Source organism: Nomascus leucogenys, chromosome 12, assembly GCF_006542625.1.
Source record: "Nomascus leucogenys isolate Asia chromosome 12, Asia_NLE_v1, whole genome shotgun sequence".
Lineage (NCBI taxonomy): Eukaryota > Metazoa > Chordata > Mammalia > Primates > Hylobatidae > Nomascus > Nomascus leucogenys.
In genome coordinates this window covers 42,905,538-42,917,650 of record NC_044392.1, presented here as the reverse complement: position 1 = coordinate 42,917,650, position 12,113 = coordinate 42,905,538, and the positions used below count along the sequence as shown (strand labels likewise).

The window sequence follows — 12,113 nt, the reverse complement described above, 5'->3', positions numbered from 1 at the left end:
GTAGGTTGCCTTTTAATCTTGTTGAGTATTTCTTTTTCTGTGTCCTTAACAAATTAAGGATAGAAGAAATGTACCTTAGTGCAATATAGGTCATATATGGCAAGCTCACAGCTAACATTACACTCCGTAATAAAAAGCTTTTCTTCTAAGATCTGGAACAAGACAAGGTTGTCCACTCTCATCAGTTCTACTCAATATAGTGATGAAAGTCTTAGCCAGAGCAATTAGGGAAGGAAAAGAAATAAAAGTCATCCAAATCAGAAATAAAGAAGTAAAATTATTTCTGTTTGAAAATTACATAGTATTATATCTAGAAAATAAAATCTTCACCAGAAAACTATTAATATCAAAAAATGAATTCAGCAAAGTTGCAAGGTACAAAATTGACATATCTAAGTCATTCTACCAAAAAGACACATGAACTTGTATGTTCATTGCCATGCTATTCACAATAGCAAAGACATGGACTAAACCTAGATGTCTATCAGTGTTGAACTGGGTAAAGAAAATGTGGTACATATACACCATAGAATGCTATGCAGCCACAAATAGAAGGAAATAATATCCTTTGCATGATAGATGTCCTTTGCAACAACATAGATGCAGCTAGAGGTCATAATCCTAAGCAAATTAATTTAGGAACAGAAAACCAAATACTGCATGTTCTCACTTATAAGTGGGAGCTAAAATATTGAATACACATGGACATAACATGGAACAATATTCACTGAAAACTACATATCCAAACATGGAAACAATATTCACTGTAAACTACTAGAGGAGGAAGTGAAAAAGGGGGTCATGAGTTTAAAAACTTCCTATTGATTACTATGCTCACTAGCTGGGTGATGGGATCTGTACTCCAAAGCTCAGCATCACACAGTATACTTGTGTGACAAACCTGCACATGTACTACCTTTATCTAAAATTAAGAAAAAAGAAATGTTAAAAATAAGTTACATTTCTATATATTAACAGCAAACTGAGAAAAAATTAAAAATGCCATAAAAAGAATACAATATTTAAAAATAAATTTAAGGAGATTAAAAATCTATAAACTGAAATCTATAAAACATTGATGGAAAAAATTGAGGAAGAAAAAAACAAATGGAAAGACATCCTATGCTCATGAACTGGAAGAATTAATATTGTCAAAATGTCCATATTACTCAAAGTGATCCACAGATCCAATGAAACTGTTATCAAAATTCCAATGGCATTCTTCACAGAAATAGAAAAAGAATTCTGAAATTTATATGGAACCAGAAAAAGATTCTAAATAGCTAAAGAAATCTTGAGCAAAAAGAACAAAGCTGGAAGAATCACTCTTCCTGATTTCCATTTATATTATAAAGCTGTAGTAGTCAAAACTGTGTGGTACTGTCATAAAAGCAGACATATTTATCACTGAAACACAATAGAAAGCCCATAAATAAATCCAGGCATCTATGGTTAATTGATCTTTGTCAAGGGTGTGAAGAATACACAATGGGGAAAGGGCAGTCTCTTCAACAAACGGTGCTAGGAATATGAGATCTCCACATGCAAAATAATGAAAACTGACTTTTATGCTATACACAAAAAGTCAACTCAAAATTGATTAAAGGCTTAAATGTCAGGCTTAATTAAGGGCATAAGCTGTAAAACTTCTAGAAGAAAAGATAGGGAAAAGTTCCATGACATTGGCTATGGCAGTGGTGTTTTGGATACGATACCAAAAGTAAAGACAATGAAAGCAAAATTAAGAAACTGGGACTACATCAAACTAAATGGTTTCTGAACAGCAAAGAAAACAATCAGCAGTGGGGTGTGGTGGCTCACACCTGTAATCCCAGCACTTTGGGAGGCCGAGGTGGGTGGATCACCTGAGGTCAGGAGTTCAAGACCATCCAGGCCAACATGGTGAAACCTGGTCTCTACTAAAAATACAAAAATTAGCTTGGTGTGGTGTCAGGCACCTGTAATCCCAGTTATTTGGGAGGCTGAGGCAGGAGAATCACTTGAACCTAGGAGGAGGAAGTTGCTGTGAACTGAGATTGCACCATTGCACTCCAGTCTGGGCATCAAGAGTGAAACTCCATCTTCAAACAAAAAAAGAGAAGAAAACAATCAGAATATTATTAGGTAATTTCTATGTTACAAACAAACTACTACTCTTTTGTGTGTTTTCCCTATATTAAGAAATAACTAATAAAATATTGAATAGAAGCAGAGATAATGGACACTATTGTCTCATTGCTGATATTAATGGAAAAATTTCCTCTATTTCATCACTGTTTATTTATTATAGATTTTCAGAGATACTCTCAAATTAAGACAGTTCTACTATTTTCAGTTTTATGTTTTCTCAATTATATTTGCATGTTTAAATTAGAGATTTTTTCTGCATCCATTGATACAATAATATTCTATATATTCACATATAGAATTTATAATCTGTACCTATCCACTGTATGGCCTATCATCCATGTATCTATTCATGCATCTAGCAATCATCAAAAAGTCTATCAATCTATTTTTCTTTTTTTTGTTTTATATATATGGTAACTTTAACATGTAAAATATATTAAGCCAAGCCACAGCTGGATAAAACCTACTTTTTCACATCAATGAATTCAATCTGACCTGTTTTGTTTTGTTTTGTTTTGTTTTTCAGACAGTGTCTCTATCACCCAGGCTGGAATGCAGTGGTGCCTTCTCGGCTCACTGCGCCTCGACCTCCTGGAACCATGTGATCCTTCCTCCTCATTGCCCCCCAGTAGCTGAGATTACATGCATGTGCCACCACGTTCTTTCTACAGACAGGGTTTCACCATGTTGCCCAACCTGGTCTCAAACTCCTGGGCTCAAGTGATCCACCCACCTCCGCCTTCCAACATGCTGAGATTTCAGGCATGAGCCATGGCACCTGGCCCAATCTGACCTCTTCAACTTAACCTACAAAAGCCCTTCCCAATAGGTTTACATTTTCTGCCTTAACTTTATTAACTTCTGTCACTCCAGAGGTCTATTTTCAGGCACAAGAGACACTTAAATTTACTCATCTAGGCAATGAGCTCTTTCTTTGATTCTGTGTACACAATGCAAAGTGCCTGAAACACTCTTTAACTTCTTAGGTTTTACTTGTTTTTCAAGTTTAAATTTAAGTGTCACTTATTCTGAGAAGTCTTTCTCGATTCTCCACAATTCAGTTAGGTCCTTATGCTATATTCAGCCTCTGCATCACAGTTAATTATTTATTACACTGCACTGTAATTGTCTCTTTATTTGTCTGCAATATTTTTCCTTTCTTTGTCTTATTTACTCTCACTGTGCCTAGTGAGTGATACATGCCAAGTAGGTAATTGTTAGATAAATAAATGAAGAAGAACATAGACTATATTAAAACATAGAATAAGTATTTTCTCTCTTTCTTTTTTAGAGATGGATCATACGGTGTTGCCCAGGCTGGCCTTGAACTTCTGGGCTCAAGCAACCTTTCCTGTCTGAGCCTCTGGAGTAACTGGAAAAACAGGCACAGGACACCCTACCTGCTTTAGAATAAGTCTTCAATCACTATTAAATTAAATCAATATTAAAAGAACCATTAAATATGCAGAAAAAAGTCCATTCAGTTTTGTGATAATTTTTATCTACAGATAAATTAGAGAACCTTGGATTACCCAACATTTATTTTCATTAATTAATTTAAAAATGATTTTGAAAGCCTAGTATATGCCAGAGGTAGCTCTTCATTAATATCACCATCACCATCATGGTCATCCTCAAATGCAAATTCAGTACCAGTTGTGTTATTCTCTGAAAAAAATGGCAAGCCATCTAAGGATTCAGCGTTTAAAACAAATTTATGAACACTCTCACATCTGTAGCAAACAAAGAAGTATATATATCATATGCAAATCAGAGGGAAGTACATTTTACAGATGTCATGAAGCTGAAAGTTGCCTCTCACTCTCTTCAGCTTAATCTTTCGTATAGTAGAAGCAATCACAGAAACCCCAAACTGCTCTCAACAATGGGTGGTGTCAACTTTATCTCAACAAACAAAGCTCAAATCCTTGAATAAAAAACAATCTAAAATAAATGATCATGTTCTAATTTAGCTATCCTAATCAAAGAAATGTCCTAAGGAGGTTTTAATAATCATATTCCGGTAAACTAGGAATACATTAGCAATTCAGTTTTATCCTTGGGACACTCATTGCCAAACTGTTGGGTGTGGCATGTAAAAAATGCATGTAAAAAGGTAGCATTTTTTTCCAGGTAGTAAAAAAAAAAAATCCTTCTAGCATTTAGTAAATTCAACTAAGGCTTCTATCACTCTTTCATTTATTTGTTTTCTTTTTCTCCCTTCTTTCAATCCTAGCTTTTTTTCTTCTTCCTTCTCCTTATATTCTGCATTCTAGTGTCTGTCTTTATCTCTCAACATTACATATAGCATACAAATAATAATTAAAATATATCAAATACATATGTTTCAAACCGTGTGCTAAATACTCTAAGGAATTTCCCCATCTAATTCTTGCAGCAACCCTATTTTGATCATTTTCAATGTATAGTGTTTAAGTTATTGTTTCATACTTACAAGTATGTGAAGAAACCTCCTTCTAAATCCACATAATCTATTTCCCAGGCAAGAGTTATTAAACTGCATGTTGCTCAAGTGAAAAGCTAAGAAATGAAACTTTTTGATATTAACATAATTCCACTGTTTTACTGAAACACACCTTTAGCAAAAGCCACAGTAAACTCATTCAAATGTATATGATGCACCTATATTGGGTGACTGAAATTTGACCCTTTCTTTCAGTGAGGCATGAGGAAAAGAAGGGACTATGCTTTACTCTTCATTGTACTCGCTACAGTGCTTGCTTCAATGCCTTGAGTATGGTAGCAGATGCATAAACAGTGCAGGGCTCTTGAATGGTCAACTTACTTTTACACTTTATCTGTCCTAGAGTCTAACCCTAGATTATAGAATAAAGAAAGGAATATGAAAGAGAAGTAAAAAGAGAAGTAATTTTTCAATACCTTCTATCAGGCAAGCATGGAATTGTTTTACATCTATTAATTTAACTAGATTTTGCGATGGCCCACTGAGGAGGTATTAAAGGTCCTTTGTTACATAATAAATAACTAACAATAGAAGAAGTTAAACCTGGCACAAGGCTCTTAGCTGGAAAATGATCCAAATAAAGATTAAAATCCAGGTCTTTGTGACTCCAAAGTCTGTGTTTTCTATTCTATCATTGACCTCTTAGAACTTTAACACCATCCCCCTCATTTTTCTAGAAGCAAATTTATGTTTATTATTTAGAAATAATTTACTGCATATATTTCTTTTTAAACATATATATAATATATGTGTGTATATATATGCATATGTAGATCAGGGGATAGAGAAGAATCAGAAGACATGAATAGTGACATACCTCAATTTAAAGATATCTGAAGTAATTTATCTTTATTTTTGCAAGTTATTTCTATTCTTTGTATTACTATGTGCATAGAAGGTTTGTACTGTAAAGTCAAATGTGAGCTCATCTCATTGAATATTGTCATTTTATGGAAGAAGAAAATGAGGCTCAAAAAGATTAAACCATTTGCTTTAACCCATTTCCTGTTTGCCCCGAGAATTCCATAATGGCACAGAACTGCACTTTTTTTTCGTAAATGGGAAATGGGTTAAACTTTATATAAATATACACACACATGTATATATATACATTCATATATATATACACACATATGTAGGTCTGTGTATGTATATATGTTTAAAAAAGAAATAACTGCAGTAAAATAATTTCTAGAAAATATTGTTTCTTTCACTGTAAAAGGAGTATCAACAATCCGGGAATTCTCAAAAAGATAATGCAGCATTTGTAGTTTTGATCTGACAAAGCAAACACTTGTAATGTATAAAAACAATGTCACTTGTGTTACTGAAAGTTTCAATGTTCACATAATTTTCTCGAGACCAACTGGTATAACTTTTGCACTGGATATAGGCTAACATGAAAAAAATTTTTTGATATAAACAATCAAGGTCACCTAAAGTCCTTATTTCTTTTCTTTTCTCTCTCTCTCTCTCTTTTTTGTCAAGGAGTCTTAAGAAAAGTACAAATCTGTTTATAGATCTGAAGTGCTATCTAGGAAAGTTTCATGAATGTAATTTACTGCCGTATCGGCCCACTCATACAGTTTTGGAATATGAGCATCTACTCAGAACCTTTCTCAGAGCCATCTTTACTTCTTTATTTCTCAGTGTATAGACAAGGGGGTTGAGTAGTGGGGTAATCACAGTATAAGTCACTGCCACAAGCCGGTCTTTATCTGAAGAGTACAGGGATGTGGGCCTCAAGTAGATAAAGGAAGCACAGCCATAGTGGACGATGACCACTGTGAGGTGGGAAGCACAGGTGGCGAAGGCTTTGCACTGTCCTTCCACCGAGGAGATCTTGAGGATGGTGGAAACTATGAAGACGTAGGAGATGAATATCAACACAAGGGGAGCCAGCAATACCAGAATGCTGAGGAAAAAGATGACCATCTGCTTCAGGTTGGTGTCTGTGCAGCCCAGTTTTATGACAGGGGAAATGTCACAGAAAAAGTGGTTGATCCGATTGGAGGCACAGAAGGGCACACTGAACACCAGGATATTGACAATCACAGAGATCAGGAAGCCACAAAAGCTGGAGGCTAGAACCAGCTGCATGCAGGTGGCTCGGCTGACAATGAGTGTGTAGTTAAGAGGGTTGCAGATGGCAACATAGCGATCATAGCTCATCACAGCAATGAGAAAACAATTGGTACAAGCCAAGCCCACAAATAAATAGAGCTGGACCACACACCCAGAGAAAGAAATAGTTGGAATTGTGGATAGCAGGTTGGTAAGCATTTTGGGTACAATGACCAAGGTGTAGCAGGTTTCAGAGCATGAAAGGACAAAGAGGAAGAAATACATAGGAGTGTGCAAAGCCCTGTCCAGGCGAATGACCATCATGATGGTGGTGTTGGCCATCAGAGTAGTCAGGTAGACTAATAGGAAGATAAAGAAGAGAAGGATCTGCAGATCCCCCAGGTTTGAGAAGCCTATAAGGATGAACTCGGTGATCATGCTCTGGTTCTGTCTTTTCATTGGTCAGTGTAACTAGACTTAGGTAACCTGAAATTGAGAAGAGAGAGAATTTGATAAAAGCGAAATGACCCTAGAGATACTCAGTTCACATTTCTGTAAAAAGCTGATAATACTGGTCTGAAAAAATACATAACACACACCAAGTACATAGATCAGAGTATAGGGAAGGATCAAGGGACATGAATAGTGACATACCCCAATTCAAAGATATCTGAAACTATTTATTTTTATTTTTGTAAGTTATTTCCATTTTCTGTATTCCTATGTGCCTAGAAAGTTCATACCATAAAATCAAAATGTGATTTAGAACTTATCTCATTAAATAGTCTCATTTTATGGAAGAAGAAAATGAGGCTCAATAAGATTAAACCATTTGCTTACCCACATGACAGTGATAGTCCTTAAAAATCACCTATCTTTGCTAACACCTTATAAAAATCTGATTCAGAAAAACAAGCAAAACAAGTAAAAAGTGATGTACCCAGACTCTCATATACATAACTCAAATAATTCTTGTTCAGATGTAGGGAGCTATTTTAATCTACTTAAAAGTATTCAGATTCTATTTACCCATGATCAATTGTGAAGACTTTGGGATGGTCCACATATTGGGGTTTCCCTTGTCATCAGTGCATGGGAATCTGAGATTAAGAACCTAATTAAAGCTCGAATTAACCTCAGAGCATTATGATGCTTGGGCTGAGATCTCCACTCTTCTCTGGCCTATGCCTCAATTTCCATTGCCTCCACAATGTTCTAAGAAGAACTTTCATCATTATCTGTGAGAAGATCTGTGGTTTGATTGGGAGATCAAATAAATGGTAAAACCTTCATATCAGACTTAGACAATCAGATTATTTTTATTTTGGAAAAAAGATAAGAAATCTTCTAACTCAACCTGCATACAATTCTGTGAACCTCTTTATAGCAATGTAGGAAGTATTGTCCAACCTCCATAGTCAAGGACAAATTTTAAGAAGTCACTGACTTCCAGGGATAGCATTAGGAGATATACCTAATGTTAAATGATGAGTTAATGGGTGCAGCACACCAACATGGCACATGTATACATATGTAACAAAACTGCACGTTGTGCAAAACTTAAAGTATTATAATAATAAAAAAAGAAGTCACTGACTTCCAAAACAGGCTGTTGTTCCATTGCTAGATAGTTTATTTGGCTATTTCTGAGCTGAACTATGCCTCCTTGAAATAGTTACCCATTGTTCTTGATTTGTCCTCTGCAGATACTCACAATAATGTTAAATTATTTCTATGAGTGACAGCTAGCCTTTAGTTATTGAAATAAAATGATCATATATCTTTATGGATCTTATTTTCCTTCTAACTAATTATTTAATACATAGCTTATGGCAATGTTTCTGGAATTTTCTCTGTCCTCATCACCATCTTAGTTGTGTTTGTCCTCAGCATTAGGTCATGCATCTGCCCCTCAGCTCTAGACAAGCTGGTTGGCTGCAGCCAACAAACATAACTAACTCTGTCTCTTTGCTTCTACAAATAACATTACATTTTCTTTCCTATTTTTGTTACCTCTCAGAATTAATATTTATCTTTCCTACAAAACCTCAGCTCATTATTCGTCTCCTGAGAGGCTTCCCTATGTAGCTCTCAATGACTGATTCTTGTTTGAATTCACTTCTCTGTCAGTTTGCTCTGAGATCCTTGGTTAGAATGGCAGCATAGTGAGGCTGGGGGGACACAGGCTCTGGAGTCAGACTGCCTAGGTTGAGACCATGGCTCTGCCCACGTACAATGTTGGGGAAATCACTTTGGGTATCATGATTTAATCTCTAAAATGGCAATAATAATAGCATAAGCCAAAAAGTTTGTGTGAGCACCAAATGCCCACAATGAATTTCCTGATGCATAAGTGGTCAATACAGGCAAGCTGTTAAATATCTAGTCAAACCCCTCATGTTACAAATGAAGAAACAGAGGCCCAGAGAAGTAAAATATTAAGATGTAGGTTTCATAAGCTGTGAGGCAGGAACTGTATCCCAAATACCTTAAGTCTCCCATCTAGCGTTTTGTCTTTTGAATTACCTGGGTTCTAGTTTTAATATTTCCTTTGCACTGCGTGCTTATACACCAGTGACTTAGGAAATAGATCAGTGTCTTCTTTACTCTGTATGATCCCCACAAGGCTTTCTGTTCCACTCTTCCATTCACTCCTATCTCTTATTCTTCCACCTTAACCCATTATATAGTTTTCCTTATGCTAAGGTACTTTTATTAGGCAGTTTCTCCCTATTTCCTAGTTTAGGTCTATTTTAGGAATATTTTGCTGTTTACACTGTTAGTTATACTCTTCATTTACTATATCTCCCATGCTCACATGGTCAGGGTTTGTTCAGCTGCATCTTTGCCCTCTCCATATGGTCTCTGTCCTGTCTCTCACTCTAGATTCTGATGCTATGGCCCACACTTCACCAGTGCATGGTTTCCATGAGTTCTTCTGCCTCTGAATCTTTCTTTGGTATTCAGAGTATTTTTAGAGAAAATTGACAGATATTACTCATAAGAAAGAGTGGTCCTACAACTCTAGTACAAAGGAGACACTTACATCCACAGGCAGTTTTAGCACAATCCCATGTTCATTTTTTCTCATATCCCATCAAAGTCTAAAAAGGAGAGAGAAATAAGCAAATATTAAAAAAAAAAAAAGCATCGCAGAACACATTTTTCCCAGATCTTACCGGGAAAGTCCAGGGGCCATTCACTTTTAAAGATAAAAGAGAGCTCTGCCTGGTTTCTGGGCGGAAAGTAACTGTACAGCCCCAATCTTAGCAGCTCTGTGCCCTTGACGGCGCACACTCCAGCAAAATCCCTGGGTCTTATGTATTTGGGGCACCTCAGGGGATTGAGGCTTTGGAGGGAAGTTCTTCCTTGGACTCTAGGCATTACAAATGTAATATTCAACCTTAAAGAAAGAAAAAAAAAGTAGATAAATTATGTGGTTTACTTGATTGGCGTAAAAGATGAATAGCTTTAAATACTATAATTTTTTGCATTGATCATTCATTTTGGAGAAAGGTTACATTTGCTGAATAAAGTGATGACTGTTACTTTCTTAGTCATTAGCTTTTTAGATGCTAAACATAGATGGACTGTTTTAAGGGATAAAATAAATGACATCCTTGACAAATTTTTTCTTCCTTCTTAAAGTTGCTAGTTGAATTATGAAATTATTTTTTTCTGTAACTCTCTTGATTTATGAATAAGTTATACTGGCATCATAAGAGGGCACACAGTCTAACCTTTTCTACTTTCCTCTAGCTGCTCAATTTATCTCTTCAAATACATTAATCAATGTAGACTTTTGTCAGGGCATTCATTAGTTCATTAATTTCATCAATATGCATTGAGTACCTATAATGCTCCAAGCACTCTGGTGAGTGTTTTGGTGGGGAAGGTGGAACAATGTGGCTTAGTGTGTGCAAGTGGTGACGTATGGACCCATATACATCTGAGCCTCCTGAGATGCATGTGAAGATGCATATTTTGGGGCTTTACCTTAGATCTCCTAAATAAATATTTTAGGTGGAGCTTGGAATAGTTTGCAATCAGTTTAAGTAATTTATTTGATTTTCAGTAAGTTTAGAGCTACTGACTTCTTTCTGATAAAAGCTTGATGTTTAGAAGATGAGATAAAGAAATAAGTGAATAATTACAACAAGCAGAGAGGGTTAAGCTAGGGACAAGCACAGGGCACTATAGCATTACTGAGAGGAAGTACAGTTCTCACATTTAGTACCAAAATGAGTGGGTCTCAAACTCCCCTTATACCTTTTCAATCCAACAATATTTCTTTTATAAGTTTATAGGTAGAATACATGACAAAACTAGGACAAAACTCAGTAGGGAGAAATGAAAGTATACTATAAAAAACCACAATATAAATAAAGTGCTACAATATTATTTGAAGGTTGACTGTGATGAGTTAAAAATGCATATTTTATATCTCACAAAACACAAAAATTAAACAAATGTATTGCGAATAAACCAATAGAGGAGATACAACAGAATATTAATAATGACTCAAGCCAATGGAAGTCAAGAAAACAGGAAAACAGTAACAAGAAATAAATGAAACAAAGAGACATCACATAGAACAGTGGTAGATTTAAACACGCTCAAAATGAAACTTATATTGACTGTAAACTATTTACACTTCAATAAAAAGAGATTGTCTGATTTATATAAACAAAGCAATTATATATTTTCTGCAAAAGACCCACTATAAATCTTAAGTCTCAGATAACAGTAATGTTCTAGAAAAAAAGCACAAAACTCTAACTATTAGAAAGGCAGAATGACTATATTAACATGAGACAAGTGGACTTCAGCACAATAAATATTAACAGAACTAAAGATGCACATTTGCTAATAATAAAAAATTAATACAAAATTCTAATTGTCAAATATAAATATGCATTTCATAAAAAGTTAAAAGAACAGGAAGCCCAAAGTGACAAAACAGAAAAGGAAAAAGCCAAATCCAAACTATAAATATTTCTACATTTCTTCTTATGTAATTGATAAAATAAGTAGAAAAAAATTAGTAAGAATTATAAGATGCAAACAATAACAGGCTTGACATAATTACTATTTATAAAAATGCCCATAAAAATAGCACAAAATTATTTTTTATCAAGTGCACATAGGCTGTTTATAAAGGTATAGCACTTTCTTGGTAATAAAATGTATAGGTTAAGTAATTTCTATACCCAGAACAAAACAAGAACATCTGGTTTCATTACTTCGGTCTAATACTGTATGAGAATTCCTAGCCAATGTAATAAACAAAAAAAAAAGAAAAATTTATATTAAAAAGATGTAAATTTGTATTTATTCACAGAAAATGTGAATGTTTACATACAAAATCCTAAATAAACAAAGAAAAAGATTATAAAGACTAGTAAATGAATTTAGCAGGTCCAGCAATATAAAA

At 34.9% G+C, this 12,113-nt stretch overlaps 1 protein-coding gene across 1 annotated transcript; it reads right to left on the bottom strand.

Annotated features, from left to right (window-relative positions):
* Nucleotides 1-6,193: 6,193 nt before the first annotated feature.
* Nucleotides 6,194-7,138, bottom strand: LOC100603143 (olfactory receptor 10T2-like). Its single transcript, XM_030823208.1, has one exon. It carries the CDS (start codon nt 7,136-7,138, stop codon nt 6,194-6,196), a length of 945 nt encoding a protein of 314 aa, XP_030679068.1.
* Between the last annotated feature and the right edge of the window lie 4,975 nt (nt 7,139-12,113).

What these genes read in the sequence shown, in the direction of transcription:
- LOC100603143 (XM_030823208.1), bottom strand. Translation starts at nt 7,138, where the DNA reads ATGAAAAGACAGAACCAGAGCATGATCACCGAGTTCATCCTTATAGGC.